The sequence below is a fragment of the Phyllostomus discolor genome, chromosome 7, assembly GCF_004126475.2.
Source record: "Phyllostomus discolor isolate MPI-MPIP mPhyDis1 chromosome 7, mPhyDis1.pri.v3, whole genome shotgun sequence".
Classification (NCBI taxonomy): domain Eukaryota; kingdom Metazoa; phylum Chordata; class Mammalia; order Chiroptera; family Phyllostomidae; genus Phyllostomus; species Phyllostomus discolor.
In genome coordinates this window covers 69,896,508-69,913,360 of record NC_040909.2, presented here as the reverse complement: position 1 = coordinate 69,913,360, position 16,853 = coordinate 69,896,508, and the positions used below count along the sequence as shown (strand labels likewise).

General features: G+C 32.7%; 1 protein-coding gene across 1 annotated transcript in view; it reads right to left on the bottom strand.

Moving 5' to 3' along the window:
• Positions 1-835: 835 nt before the first annotated feature.
• Positions 836-16,853, bottom strand: part of PXDNL (peroxidasin like) — an 81,606-nt gene continuing 65,588 nt past the window's right edge. Inside the window, 3 exon segments of the mRNA XM_028517874.1 lie at positions 836-1,049; positions 3,190-3,237; positions 3,239-3,322. Of these exon segments, the coding sequence (XP_028373675.1) occupies positions 836-1,049; positions 3,190-3,237; positions 3,239-3,322 (346 nt within the window).

Sequence of the window (16,853 nt, the reverse complement as noted above, 5' to 3'; positions counted from 1 at the left end):
AAGCTTCCCCAGAAAATAGAGTAGCCTTATGTCAGGACCTGATTATGGCAGCATGGCCTTATCAGCAGTTGGAGTCCAGGCCATGAACTTCCCAAGCTGGTACTCTGACAACAGGGAGTGCTCATCCCTGGGAGGGTTTGGTCTGAGTCTCCACACTCCAGCAAGAACAAACTTAGATGTCACTACCTGGAGAACAATAATTTTGCATGTTTGGGTCTTGTCCTTTATCTTTCTAGCTTTTGGAAGGTTTAGTGTAAAAACCTCCTGCTGTACCCTCTGTGGTGCTCCCTGACTATTTACAGTATCAGGGTCAGTTGAGAGGAGGGGTGGCCACAGGACCTGCCACCAGAAGGCCTGGAGATGCCATAGCCTTCAGCTTGTATCCTGATGCTAGAAATTGTGCCCACATGTCTGGAAGAGCTGATTGGAGACTGTGGGCCACCCCTGTATTTCAGTAGGCACACATCTGCTACATAGCTCCCACTCACTCCCTGCCTCTGGAAATAACTTCTGTGTATCATTTTTTAAAGAAAACCAGCTGTTCAGGTCTACAATCTCTATATGTAACATGCACAAAGCAATGTGTTGGCAGTAGCAACGAGGAAATGCAATTATGATTGTCATATAATATGTGCTCACATAATTAAGCACCAGAAAGTTCTGCCCAGAAGCATCAAGCCTTACTTTGTCTTTGCTTTACTTTGTTCTCAGAACCATCAAGCCCTTAGAAAGAGTTTTCCTTTGTGTATCTTTAAGTGGCATAATCTTTGATAGTGGAAAATTAACAAGCACCCACACACAAGCACATACAATCCAAATGGAGCTAGTGATGTTATCAATGACCTTCATAGCAGTCTTGCCACACTCACAAATAAACTTTTGGTATCTCACTACAACTTACATAATACTGCAGGTATTCTGCCTTCATGAAGACATCCGTATGGGCTTGCTGAATGTTGTGACCATTGTCACAAAGCACATGGCCTAGTGATGCCTGTTTCAGCTAAGTTGTGATGGGGTAAACACTCCAGGGCTTTTCATACCCAAATCTGGTGGTCAACAAAGAAAGTAGCAGTATGATGAGTCTGAGGTCTAAGCACTGACCACATATGACAAGAAATTATAACGAGCACAGAAAAGCAGAAGAAAAGCAGACAGAAAGGGCTGTGTTTGCTCTCCCACTAAGGATACTTTGAAATGGGTTCAATATTTATCAAATTATAGCATCCCCATTCTTTTCAACTGTCACTGACTATTCAGGTTTAAAAAAAAACAATTCAAAATAAAGTTCTTTAAATTTTAAGCATATCTAACCTAAATCTCCATGGTGTTAGACACTGAGCAACTTAATATCAACATGCTTAAAAAGAAATATTTTTTAAATTATTAATATATACCAAGTGATTTTATCTACTAATTTGAATAAACACATACAAATTTAAATGAAAAGATAAAATTTAAAAACATTGTTACAGTGAGAACTTGTGTTCTTTCCTTCAAGAAACATTTACTACCATATGCTAAGCACTTTCCTTATGCTGGGTATACAACAATAAATTAAGATAGGAAGCAAAGAATTGTTGCCACTCATGGCATTATGGGTTCATTTTTTGTCTCCCAAAGTTATATGTTGAAATCTTAACCTCCAGTACCTCAAAATGTGACTATATTTGGAGATAAGGCTTTTAAAGAGACAATTAAATACAAATGAGGTCATGAGAAGCTCTTGATCCAATATGACCAGTGTCTTTATGAGAAAAGGAAGTGTGGACACAGATAGGTACAGAGGGTACAAGCTAAGATGTAGAGTGAAGATGGACATCTGCAAGCCAAGGAGAAGATAGGAACCAATCCTCCCAACACATTAATCTCAAATTTCTAGACTAAACTGTGAAACAATAAATTTTTGCTACAAGTCTGTGAAACCTTGTTATGGCAACCTTAGAAACTAATACACATGGGGAGGCAACTTACTCAGAAAAACAATGCTTTCCTAAATTAGTTTTGAACTACATATATTCTTAAGACATTAACATTTAAATATATGAACCCAATTGTGTATTCAATAAATCCAAGTGTTAAAGTAATTTATAAAAATTTATATCATGAAATCTATTTTTAATGTTTGCAAATGTGCAGTCAAACAAATTAAATCTTTTACTATTTTATAATTCATAAAGAAGAAATTCCATAATGGAAGAGATTTGGGAGAAAAAAATGAGTAAAGAATAACTTTTAACATAACTAATTAAAAACTATATTCTAGACAGTGTTTTTAATTCTCTATATATCATCTCTTTGATATTACAGAAGTTTGAATTGCCAAACAGGTTCACAAGAATACTAGCTGTTACTCAAGACTATACATTTCTAATGATTTGGAAGATAAAAGACCCCAGAACCCATTTGGACCAAGTGATAGAAGAGAACTAACAGTGGGGGATGACCATCTTGGGGGATGAAAGAGGCTGCTTAGTTTTTAGTTGTCTTGTATTTTATACTTGGTTAGTCTTTCAATAAAAAGAGGTTACATGACTAACATATATTATCCTACCAGCTGTCTGCCATAATTCCATAAAATCAAGGTTATTTACAACAAGCACTTTGGATAAACCAAGAGACTTTTTTAGAATTCCTGGTTATCTTTCCACTACTAAGTAAATGCTCGCAGCACATGGTTTTTCAAGGAGGTTTGGTCTCGGGTCAACAAGTCTTCAGTGAGGAAATAGGGAAGGAGTCTCAGGCTTGCTGTCAGCTCCTGCACTCCTAATATCATTTACAGTGGCCACAGTCTATGAAATCTATGCACTTTTGTTATATAGACTTTACAGATGAGGAAACAGGTTTAGAGTGATATGCTTCCCAAAGTTAACAGCTGTCAGTAGTGGTGGCCAGATTCAAATACATGGTAATAAGTCTACTGCATCCTCTCAACCACTGAATTCTACTTCCTTCTACTGCCTTCCTAGTCAATTTCTCTTTTCCTTACAAGGAATTACAAGAACTCACAGAAATAAATGCTATCTGATATTATCGATGATCACCAAAATTCTGTGACCAGATGCTATTTGTTATTTCTTGTATTCAATATGCTTTAGTGTATAATATAATTATGTGTGTGTGTGTGTGTGTGTGAGTGTATTTTGGGGAAAATAAAACAATTGATAAGTATAACAGATAATCATTTACCTATTTTCTTCTCTTAGTCATGGAAACTAGGTCACAAACAAGCACATGTGTTGGAGCCACTCTCATACCAGGGACCAGGTCTTCAACCATGAGTGCCAGGCAGAAGTCAACGTTGCCTGGAACTCCACACAGCCTCACATAAAGATAGGCAGATATGACATTACTGATACAGATGAATACTAAGCAATATTTATTTTGTACACACAGAAAGGAAAGGTAGGTATTATTATTCATTTCATTTTGCAGGTGAAAATACTGAGATGGTGGAAGCATTTGATGTCACTTAGCTGGCAGGGAGCAGATCAGTGACCTAACCAACATTTGATATCAAAAAACATATGATGGACACTGTGTTATTCTTTATAAGTTATGTAATATACCTAAATATACTTGTATAATAATATGTATATGTATATGTATATACATATATAAATAAAATCTACAAATAAATCTTTCAGAAGCATGTAGAAAATAAACTAATTAAACATTAAAAATTTCTGTGACATTGTACATGATCGGCATTTTAAAAAAAGTGAAAATGTATGCCCTGGCTGGCATAGCTCAGTGGATTGAGCACGGGCTAGGAACCAAAGTGTCTCAGGTTTGATTCCCAGCCAGGGTACATTCCTGGGTTGCAGGCCATAACCCCCAGCAACCACACATTGATGTTTCTTCTCTCTCTCTCTCTCTCTATCTCCCTCCCTTCCCTCTCTAAAAAATAAATAAGTAAAATCTTTTAAAAAAAAGTGAAAATGTAATTTATGGCAATAATATAAAAAAACATGATCATTTGATCTGGAATTTATAGCAGTTTTTTAAAGTTAAAAAATATAATTCAAATGACTACTTAGCTAAACAGCTTTGGACATACCACCTATATCAAGAAAGAAAATATAACCAGTACTTGTGGGACCTGATTTAATTGTTTTTTTCCCTCTACCCCTAAAAATACACATGAGAAAATTTAACATGTCTTTTACTATAATATATCATGTCATTTCATGTATATGGTACTATAGAATATATATAGTTTGGCTTTGTATGTATTAAACCTGACACAGATGGAAATGGAGTGATCATACTTTTCACATTTTACTCAACAGTTTATTTAGAGATTCAATCATGTTGTTGCACACATCTGTACCTAGTTCATTTTCTCAGCTATATAGTAGTCCATTGTTGGGTAATGGATTCTTAATTTAGTTTCATATTTTAGTGTTGATGAATATCTGTGATGTTTTTAGCTTTTATTATATATAATAAATGAGCATTTTCATACATGATTCTTGATATGTACAAATGTCTCTCTAGGCTAAGTATCAGCATGTTTTTATTATGCAAAACCAGATTTAAACCACATATTGCATACTCACATCTTTCATTTTGAACAAAGCAGTCATGGGAAATGCATCAATTAATAAACACATTTGGGTTCCAATAAAATGTTATTTATAAAATCAGGCAGTGAATCTGATTTGACCAATAGGCTGCTGATTTATAGATCCTTGCTCAGAACAGACCAATGCTATAGAGCTACAAATGCTGAATGCAGAGCATGACATCTTTTAATTTTAATAGATAATGAATGCCTAAATGCTGTTGAAATATGTGTACATTTAAAATTCTCATAATAAGTATACAGAAATTCTCTATAATGTAGTTCCTAGCTAGTAATTTCTCATCCCTTGACACATCGTAACTTCTTATTCTTCAGTTTCTTCTTTCTTTCTTTTTTTAGTTTAGTCAATTCTTATTGCTGCTGCCTTCATTCTTCTCCTTTTTTTCCCTCCTTCTGCTCTCCCCTTACCCTCCTGCTTCTCTTACTACATTTCTTTTCTTAATATCTGATGATAGCAGGGCTTTTTATATCTCTAAGTACTTGTCTGGGTGTCTGAGTGCTTGTTTATTTCAGATTTGAGTGGTGTTATTATAGTTTCCCTCTGCTTCAAATTTTGTTTTCTCCGGGAGAATTTTTTTCCTGAATTGTTGTTGATTTGCATTTATGTTTCCTTGTCATATAGTTTTATTGGAAATAAGTACCCTTCCTTTCCCTTTCCTTTATTTCTAGGCATTTCATGAAATGAGTTCCTAGTTCAGTAGCATACTCTTCTGTCATGCTAGTGAAGCACAGCAGCTTTGATTGCCATGTTGGTGGTGATGGGAAAAGAAAGACATCAATTTACCCTGGCTGGCGTAGCTCATGGCGTGAGCACAGGCTGTGAACCAAAGTGTAACAGGTTCGATTCCCAGTCAGGCCACATACCTGGGTTGCAGGCCATGGCCCTCAGCAACCGCATATTATTGATGTTTCTCTCTCTCTCTTTCTCCCTCCCTTCCCCCTCTAAAAAATAAAAATAAATAAAATATTTTTAAGAAAACTATTTAAAAAAGAAAGACATCGATTTGTTTTATTTCTCTTTCATTTTTACAGCATTTTAACTTCACTTTATTGCACTTTCACTTCACTGTCAAGTCTGAAGGGGGGAACTATCTCTTATGTCCTTATTTCCTTCATTCCTTAAAACAATGCTATTACTGAGAAAGTTAACAAAACTTCTGTTCTTAACTCCTGGGTTCCACATGTACATTTGTAAATTTAGTACTTTGTGTTGAACTTTTTCTTTCTAGAGAGATTTTTGTTTGTCTTGTAGCTCTTCTGTGTCCTACTCCATTTTCTTTTGCTGAGAATTTTTAATTCCTTATCCTTCTCTCCACACCCACAGACTTTCAGTGGAAGTAGAATTTCAAATAGCAACTCTGTTGGAGTTTGTTGATTATTTTCAAATTTACAATATTTTGAGCTAATGACATTATCTGTATCCTACTAATTCTGAATATATGAGTCATTTGTTATTTGATGTATCCTCTGTTGTCCTCTTACAGTTTGTAAGAGGCAGTGTTGAGAGATTTAGAATCACTGTGAACATTGGTTTCCTAGGGCTAACTTGAAAATATGTCTGCTTTTAAAATTTTGTGTTGCTCTGACTGATGTAGCTCAGTGGGCGAGGCATTGTTCCACAAACTAAAAGGTCACTAGTTCAATTCCTGGTAAGGGCACATGCCTTTGTTGTGGGCCAGGTCCCTGGTTGGTGGTGTTCTAGAGGCCCCTGATTGATGTTTCTCTCTCATATTGATGTTTCTCTGTCTTTCTTTCTCCCTCCTGTCCCCTTCTAAAAATAAATAAATAAACTCTTTTTTAAAAGTATGTTAATCTGATGGGTGTAAAATGTTGTTACACTATGGTTTTGGATTTTCCTGATTAATTACATGGTTGAGCATCTTCTATGTATGGATTGAACACTTAGTTTTTTTTCATATATAAGATGCCTATTTATATCTTTCACTTGTTTTCCCATAGGGTTAAGTTTTTTTTCTTTGCTTTAGGACTGCTATATATATTCTGGATGCTAATGTTTAGTTACCTATGTTCAAATGTGTTCCTTCAAGTGTGTGACTCATTACCACTTGTATTATTTTTGACTTTGATGAAGATATTTTCTTAATTTTAAAGTCAGTTTTATCAACTTTATAGTTAGCATTTTTTAATCTTTATTAAAAACATTTTCATCAAATATAATAAATATACTTCCCTTTATGTTTTATAAATTTTTAAAATTCTGCCTCTTAAATGTAAGTCCTTCATCTATTTCGGAATTTATGTTAAATATGATGTGAGATAAAAATCCATACTCACTTTATCCATGAATAGTCAATGGTAACTGCATCACTTACTGAATATGTTCTTATTTCTCATTAATTTTCTTGTGTTCTTTTGAATATAAAGCTTCCATATTTGAGCACATTTTTGTGCTTCTCTACTCTTTTTTAATACCCTGTTTGTCTGTTCTTGAATCAATATTGCGCTGTGTCTTAATCACTAAAAACTTTATACTAGGTCTTGCTAACTGGAACAACACTTCACTCCACTAGATTCTTCTTGGCCATTCTCTCTACCAAGTTAATTTTGAAACCTGTTTCTTGGAGCCATAACAAATCATTATTAAGATCTTAACTGAAATTACAACAAATATATCATTTTGGGGGAGCTGTCGCAAATATGTATTGCTGCATTTGTCAAATTTGGCAATTTTCTTGCCATGATGTTACCATTATCCTGTCTCATCTGCTGATTTGTAATGTAATGTAATTTTGATTGCAATTTTGAAGGTATAATTAAATTAATTTCTTAAAATAAGCACTAAAGATAGTTTTCATTCTAAATGGTTAAAATTAAATTATACAGAAATAATTTGAGAAGTAATGGTTAATGGTAATCAGAAAGTTAAATAAAGTGAAATTATTTTCTATGAATTGTAAGCATTCACAGAAAAGAAGTAGTAGTTTAAGGTTAGAGATTAGAACATTGAACCTTCCTAGACAGTGCAATCTTGGTTTTGTCAATTTTAATTTTTTGATAATAATCTGTTTCTCATCTCTTAACCAATTCAATTAAACATTAACCATTACTATCCCTACTGTTACTTATTGTTTTTACTATGACTTACCACATAGCTCCAAAAATGTGAGAACTTTTTAAATCTTACTTAGTACAATTATCATTGTTGAATATATTTTAATTGGATATAGCTTATGTTTGAAATAATGTGATTTAAATTTGAAATCATAACATTAATAAGCTACAGTTTTCTTACAGGGAAGTGTGAGATCAATACATTTTCAAAGCATTCCTTATTGATTTATCTGTATTACTCAGGAAGATTTCAGCTCTATTGTTTTTTAAGTTTTTATTACAGACATTATATTTCTTTTTCTTTGGGTATAATTAGTCCTTAGTAGGTATGTAAAGCAACTTCTGTAGTAATACTTTTGGTATATCATTTCACTTGTCATATTTCCTCCCCAAATCTAATACTAAGCAACACTTGTTCCATGATTAAAAATAGTAATCCAATGTAGAGGTGCTATGGTTCTGACCATAAAGTTATGTAACCTGGGATGGCCTCTTAAGGGCACTGCTCCAGAGAATAACAATGACAGTGCACATCAACCTCTTTGCTGTTGAGTGCAGGAGCAAACTTCAAGGCTCCCAGTACTTTTCAATATAACTCTGCTCTAAATATGTACAGCACTAGAGAGCACTGCCCAGAACAAGTGTGAACACTGTCCTAAGAAAGTCACCTGGCTTTGATAATATAACGTAGAACTGTGTTTAAATTTAGTTTCTGAACCCTTGTATTACTACAAAACAAATACAAACATGGAATAATAAGAGTAAATAAGATCTAGCTATGTTTAAAAATGGTACTTTTATTGCTGTTTTGATGTAGGAAGAGCTGAAAGATTTGCAGATCAAGAAATGAGCTATTACATGCCACAAAGACTACAGTGTCAATCCATATCTAATTTCATAAAGAGAGTTTGATTTAAAATCTGTTTTAGAAAGATGGATAATATTTAAAAATTTCATTCAACTGGATCATTGAGAGACATGAGGGTGGACATTCTTGTAGATTTTTTTAAGGTTATATGAGCTCATCTGATTCAGAGAGTAAAAGATAATGTTGCAATGTATGATATTAATGGAACAAATAAAAGCCATAAATAAAAGTTCACATGACAAAACAGTTAACCAAAGACAAAGATAAGTATGTTTGAAATAGAAATTCAGTAGTAGGTTTGAAGATAAAGTTAAGGAATTCTCCTGGTTTGGTGTGTCTGAATCTTGATGTTACTGACATTTGGGACTGGAATTCTTTGTCGTGGGAAGTTGTCCTGTGCATTGTACGATGGTTAGCAGCCTCTCTGGACTGCTAACTGGAGAAAATATCAACAAACATTCCTAAATGGCTGAGGTGGGGAGAACCAGCACCTCCACCCTCCACTTGAAAACCTCTGTCTTAGACAATAGAAAAGAAAGATGCAGAGATGATCAATAGGATAAATGGACAATAAATCTAGAGAGTAATATAAAATGTCAACATCATACAAACAAAATTTTATTAAGAGAGCACAGAGAAAATGAGAAGAAAATTAGCAAAGAAATAGTAAAAGAAAAAATTTACAGATGATATCTAAAGAATCCCTTTGTCTCCAGCACAATCAATGAAAAAAGACTTAATAAATAAACAAATAAAGGGCAGTTTCTAGAAATAAAAACTGGCCAGTAACAGTGGAATAGGAACTAGAAAGGGATTAGACATTTCAATGGTAACACTAGAAATAAAAGGCAATGAAACAATGTCTTTAAACTGGTTAGAGAAAATGATCTTAAATTTATCCAAATTATCAATCAAGAGTGAGAATTTCCTGACAGCAAGCACTCTAAAAATGTACCTTCCATGAACCCCTCTGAATATACTCCTAGAGCCTGTGCTTCAGCAAAATAAGAGAGTACACTAAAAATAATGTGTTTGGACATTGGAAGATGTTATTGATGGACACTTGGTAGGTATGTGTAAAGCATTTGGACAAAACTCAAGTTAAATAATTTTTTTTAAAGTACAAAAACAAGGCATTTGTTAACTTCAGGAAAAACAGGAAACTGTCAAGAAAAGCATGATCATGGTCCCTTATTTGATTCAGCAATGCAGTATATTTACGTTATCAAGGTCACATAAACCCCAGTGATTGATTCAGATGCCATATATGCTATTAGAGGGAAGGGTTAGGGCAAAGTGGTGCCAGGCAAACAGCTATCTTAAAACCTTGACAGGAAGTCAATAAATAATGTCTAAAACTGAAAAACAAGAAACATTGGCTTAAGCATATCATTTAGAAAATTAAGAACACCTAGGAGGGTTATGTGGAATAAAAGTGAAGCCAGGTGGGAAGAAGTTGGTTGGGGGACTCATGTTACTCATGAGTGTTTTTTGTTATAAACTTTTAAGAACCATTTGAATTTTTACATATTATATATATATTTTTCATTAAAAATAATAATATAAGCAAAAGCTACTAACATATTATAGGAAAAATCATGTAAAATAAACAAAAGAACACAAAACACATAAAATTTCACTCACCCAAATATGAATAATCTTAATATCATCAAATTCTAAAAAATGAATGAAAGTACTTTCAAATACACAAAAATATCTTACAAAAATTCTTGACACACTAAAACTACCAACATATGAAATAATACTTTCAGGGATTATTTATTTTTGACTAAGTCAATCCTTCTGATGAAAATATTCAGTGATTATTTTTTATTATATCTTCACCAGTGGAGCAAAGTGGGACAATGGTAGCAGGTCTCCAAAATACTTTTGTTGATAATTATTTTGTTATTTTGGAAAGAAGCAGCTTTTGGTCTCAGGTTTCTAAATAATTGGCACTATTTAGAACTTTAAGTATTTTGGGAAACAAATTTATTTAAAAATTGTTTCAAAATAATTTGTGTATTTTTCTCTTTTTAAGCATGAATGAATAAACTTTCCTCTGAACTGTTTAAATGAATGAAAATTGTAAAAAAGCAAAATTCAACTTTAATACCTCACATTTAAGTTGCAGAAAAACAATATAGTAAATACAAAACTGAGGGGACCTATCCTTGGAAAGGGAGTCTTGGTAAAACAAAGTTGAGAATAATTAAAGATTTAAATGTGAATGATATAAGAAGGTGATCTAGTTTCATTTTTCTGCACATATCTGTCCAATTTTTCTAACACCATTTATTGGATAAACTATCTTTAGCTCATTGTATGTGCTTACTTCCTCTGCCAAATATTAGTTGAGTATAATGGTGTGGGTTTATTTCTGGGATCTCCATTCTGTTCCATGGATCTATGTGTCTGTTTTAATGCCAGTATTGTGATGTTTTGATTACTACGACCGCATAGTTTGATATTAGGTAGTGTGATTCCTCCAACTTGTTCTTCATTCTCAGGGATAGATGTTGCTATGCAGGGACTTTTGTGGTTCTATATAAATTTTTGAAATATTCTAGTTTTGTGAAATACGTCATAGGAATACTAATAGGAATAGCATTGAATCTATAGATTGCTTTGGGAAATATAGACATTTTAATAATGTTAATTCATCCTGTCCATGAACATGATAAGTACTTTCACTTATTTGTATGTTTTATAATTTCTTTCTTCAGTGTGTTACAATTTTCTGAGTACAAGACTCTTACCTCCTTGGTTAGGTTTATTCCTATGCATTTATTCTTTCTGTAAGCAATTATGAATGGGGTTGTTTTCTTAAGTTCCCCTTCTGTGAGTTCATTATTGGCATATAAAAATACAACTGATTTCTGAATATTAATTTTGTATCCTACTACTTGGCTGAATTCATTTTTCAGTTTTCATAGTTTCTTGGTGGAATCTTGGGGTTCTCTATCTACAGTATCATGTCACCTATAAATAATGACAGTTTTAGTTCTTCCTTTCCAATTTGGATGCCTTTTATTTCTTCTTCTCATCTGATTGCAGTGGATAGGATGTTGAGTAAAGGAAGTGAAAATGAACATCGCTGTCTTGTTCCTGATCTTCAGGGGAGCACTTGTAGTTTTTGCCCATTAAGTATGATGCTAGCATTGGGTCTAGACCATCTTCTTATACCACACACAGGAACAAATTCAAAACAGATCAAAGACTGAAATGTTAGACCCAAAACCATAAAAATCCTAGAAGAAAATATAAGCAATGAAATCTCAGATAATATTCATAGCAATATTTTATTAGATGTATCTACCCAGACAAAGGAAACACCAAAAAAATGAACAAATGGTACTTCATCAAACAAAAGTTTTTGAACAGCAAAAAATCATCCACAAAATTAAAAAAAACACACAATGGGAGAACATATTTGCTAATACATTTGATGAGCAGATGAATACCCAAAGTTTAAAAAGGAACTTATAAAAGTCAACACCAAAATAACAACCCAATTAAAATATGGGCATAGGACCTGAATAGACACTTATACAAATAGGACATATAGATGGCCATTAGATATATGAAGATGCTCAGGCTCACTAATAATCAGAGAAATGCAAATTAAAACCACAATGAAATATCATCTCACACCTGTCAGATTGGCTGTCATCAATAAATCAATAAACAACAAGTGCTGGCAAGGATGTGGCAAAAGGGAAACATTTTTGCAGTGTTGGTGGGAATGCAGACTGGTGCAGCCACTGTGGAAAGCAGTATGGAGATACCTCAACAAATTAAAATGATCTGCCTTTTGACCCAATGATCCCACTTCTGGGAATATATCTTAAGGAACTCAAAACACTAATTTGAAAGAACGTACAGACCTCTATGTTCATTGCCAATTATTTACAATTGCAAAATTATGGAAGGAGCTTAAGTGCCCATCAGTAGATGAGTGGATAAGACAACTATGGGACATTTCCACAATGGAATACTATTCAGCTATAAAAAAGAGGAAAGTTTTACCCTTAGCGGCAGTATAGGTTGACCTGAAGAACGTTATGCTAAATGAAATGAACCAGTTATAGGAAGACAAATAACATGATTTTACTCACATGTGGAATCTACTGAACAAACCAAATGAAGGAAAGTGGGGATAAACTCATAGATGGAGAGCAGGATGATACTTGTGGGAGGGGTTAGGAGGTAGAGGGATTAAGCAAAAAGGAGAAAGGACTCATGAACATGGACAACCGTGTGGTGATTGCTGGGTATGAGACTAAGTGGTAATGGGAAAAAATAAATATGAATGATAAAATAAATATTTTAAAGGAATTAGATGCATTACAATTTGAGGGAAAATATACAGTTGATACAGTCTTCTACCTCTTAAGGTCATCATTGAGTTCTGGTTAGTTTAAAAGTTACAAAATTCAACTAATTACTGAATTCCTTTCATATCTCAGGCCTTATCTTTGATGTATTCACTTACATACTGTGGATAACCTTAAAACAATCCTGCGGATTTGGTGATACATTTTGAGAGGTCTAACATGAAAGAGTACAGTGGGATGTGAAGTGTAAGACTTCCATGGGTTTACTTGGCTTTGGCTCCTGCTATGGATGTTAAAGACTATGCTCATCAACAAAAAATCAATAAACAAATAAATGAATGAATGAATACATAAATAAAATCCTTACCACAAACACTTAGGAAGAGGGTATTATGTTAAATGTCCTTGTGGAAAGCATTTCTGAGACTCATGAAGTTTTAGAATAAATACAATCATTTAGAGGGAAAATATGAAACATGTCCTTCAAAAGTAGCAAAATGCCATGCTGTGTTCTCACACAGAACAAATTGTTTTTTGCCTCAGGGTAACTATTCCAATTTGACATGATATCAGAGAAATTAAAACAATGAAAACATATTATCCCACTAGCATAATTAGACCCAACACAGTGTACCATATAACCTTATGGTTAAAGTCACTAAAACATCAGAGAGAAAAGTTAGTTTCTTAACCTGGAAGAAAAACCCCTCAGTATGCTTTTTACTAGAAGTTTATCTTAGGACTCTTAAGGTCTCCTGAAAAATTTTAATGGGACCGTACTTTTTTCTTTAATATTCTTCTATAATTAAAAGTTTATGCATTTTGGAGAGCTATTATGCCTATCTTTAAGAAACATTATTTCTGTAACTGAAGTGGCACAGAAATTAAGCAAATGGGAAAAATGAATTGTCACATTTTCAAAAAATTACAAATATCCCAAGAAAATCAAAACACTAATTTGACAAAATACATGCACCCCTATGTCCATTGCAGGATTATTTACAATAAGCAAGCTATGAAAGCAATCCAAGTGCCCATCAACAAGTAGGTTAAAAAAAGTTGTGGTACATATATACCGTGGACTATTGGTTGGCCATAAGAAAGAATGAAAGATCACCATTTGCAATAGCACTGACGGACCTAGAGGGCATTTTGCTAAGTGAAATAAATAAGTCAGAGAAAGAAACACCATATGATTTCATTTATATGTGGAATCTAAAAACAATATAAATGAACAAACCAAAGAGAAACAGATTCATAGATACAGAGAACAGACTGATGGTTGCCAGAGGAAAGGAGTTTTGGGAAATTAGGTGAAAGAGGTGAAGGGACTGAGAAGTAACTATTTATAGTTACAAAATAGTCATGAAATTTAAAGTACAACATAGGAAATATAGTTAATAATGTTTTGCTAACTATATATGGAATCTGGTGTGTACTGGAAATATCAAGGGGGCACAAGTATATTCGTTTCTCATCACTATGTTGTACATCTGAAACTAATACAAAAGTATTATTGAATGTAAACTGTAATTGACAGAATTTTTAAAACTTAAAAAAAGCTGCTACATCTTAAATCTTTCTTTCCTCAACTTTTCCCCCCAGCTTTGAAGTGTGATTAAAAATAAAATTTGTATATATTTACAGTGCTCAAAATAATAACAAACAAGCAAATAAATAAAACAAATATATATTACTGTTTTTGCTTGTACAGGAAGAACTTTTCTTTCTACTGCTACTTACTTTATTGGAGGAAAACAACCTAAACATCATAATATTTTATAAATAATTAAAAATGTAATACTCATCAAATTTTCAAAAGCAGAATACAGAATATAGAGCTCTAAAATCATGTATAATAATAAAAATAATCATTTAAAATCTAGCTGTAATCAGTTACAGAAAAAGGGAAAGAGAGGGGACAGAAAAGTTTTTAAAAAAAGAACAAGAAGAACAGAAAAATAAAAAAACATAAAATTAAGGCTAGAGAATCAGGAACCAGTCAGAAATCTATCCAGGTAATCATTGAGACTGAATCAGACTTTCACATAGGAAAAGGGACAGATTTACATCCATCAGAAATTTATGTGTGGGGAACACTGGAATATTTGAAAAAAATATTCAGAGAAAATATTTTATGAAAATAACATTTGAACATTTACCACATGGCAAGTGTTACCAATTAAATTCCCCCCCCCCCCTTTTTCTACCCAAATGACAGTCATAAATGAGAAATTTGCTTTTTGGTGTTTTTCATAGTCAGGATCTGTATAAGTACTGAAAAAGAGAACATTTTTATTAAATAATACTGACATACAGTTCTCTGGTCCTGAGAAATACTTGATTTTTGCTTTTAAGGTTCATTAACAAGTGAGTGTTGGGTGATGACATGCAACCCCAAACAGACAATTTTGACTCTACAGTATTGGCTGTGTACCTTTTAGTAAGCAAATAGCTGAAACAAAGTAGAAATTTATAAATATTTATTAATTAATTTAATTACTTATTGAATAAATAAAATTTACTATAATAGTTAAAATGTTTCTATTCCAAGAATATTATGTTGTTATTTTTGTGCTATTGTGGTTGTTATTATTCTCTGCTTAAATATGTGTTTGATTTTACTGAATGTCATGTTGTCATATTCTGAGATGATTGTATATGTTTTATACTTGGATGTTTTATCATGATCATTCTACTGATACTGACACAGACTTATATTCCTAAATTATCACTGCTTAATTATGTTGATGTATGTCGTTACTCTTCATGATTTGAATTACAAACACTTTAAAAATTTTTTATTCCTTGTCAAAAAACTAACATTGAGATATAATTTTATTGATTCTGTCTTAAGGTTTATTATTAGAGGGATATTAGTTTTATCTAATAAATTGAGTACATTATTTATCTCTTTATGAATTCTATAATAAAATGTGTTCTCTAAAATTTGAGTTTGCATACATAGGACCCAGAGAGTGTTTAAACACAATTTTTTATTATTTCAAATTTCTATAGACTCTGATTTGAAATTTGTTTTCTAATTATGCTAAGATCAATTAGAAAATTATTCATCTAATAAAATTTGCTCAATTATTTTTATAAAAATACAAATAACAATTTTTAAAGTTATACTCTTATGTTTTTTACTATTTCCAGCTCTTGGATAGATTCAATAGGGTTGTTTTTCCACTTTATTAATTTTTGTTTCTATATTTATAGTTTCCAACTTCAATTGGACACAGCATAAGTGAGAAGAAATAAATACCTGCTATGTTCAGCCTGTGAGATTTGTGGTTGTTGATAACCTAGCCTTATCTTGGCTATGCAGACTTCAAAAACACAGACATATTCTATTTCCTAGGTTAGGTAGCTGGTAGATTGGCATATTGCTACTGATTCTGAACATTCAATTTGACAACTCAAGTCTTTCTTCATTTCTGTAATTCTTTTACCCTTAACTCTTTAAACCGAGTCTCTCCCACATGGCTCTTTCTATCTTTTGGGACATCTATAAATATTTGACCTCATCAATCTTTTCTCTTAATACCTCTTATGATTTATTCTTTTCCTCTGTCAGTACTCCATGCTAAGTGATTTCTTTAGATTTATTTTCCAATTCACTAGTTCTTTTTTCTAATCTGTTGTTTAGCATATCTATTAAGATAGTTATTTCAATTCTATCATGTCTTGAAATTATATTTATTTTTCAAATATCTGTTTTTCTTATATTTTCATTTTCTTTTAATTTGATTTCTATTTATTTTTACATGATAAGTTCTGTTAAGTATACTTATTTTATACTCTTTTATATTGTTTTAACTTCCTTTGATTTTGCATCCCAATTCTTTTTTTGTTTTGTTTTGTTTCATTTCATTCATTTGCATTGTGGCTATTTATTTACTCAATTGGTTTTTAATCTGTGGGCATGTGAGAGAGCAAGAGAAAACTTCTTGGGAATCTGTCCACATTGGCTTGTGGAAGAATG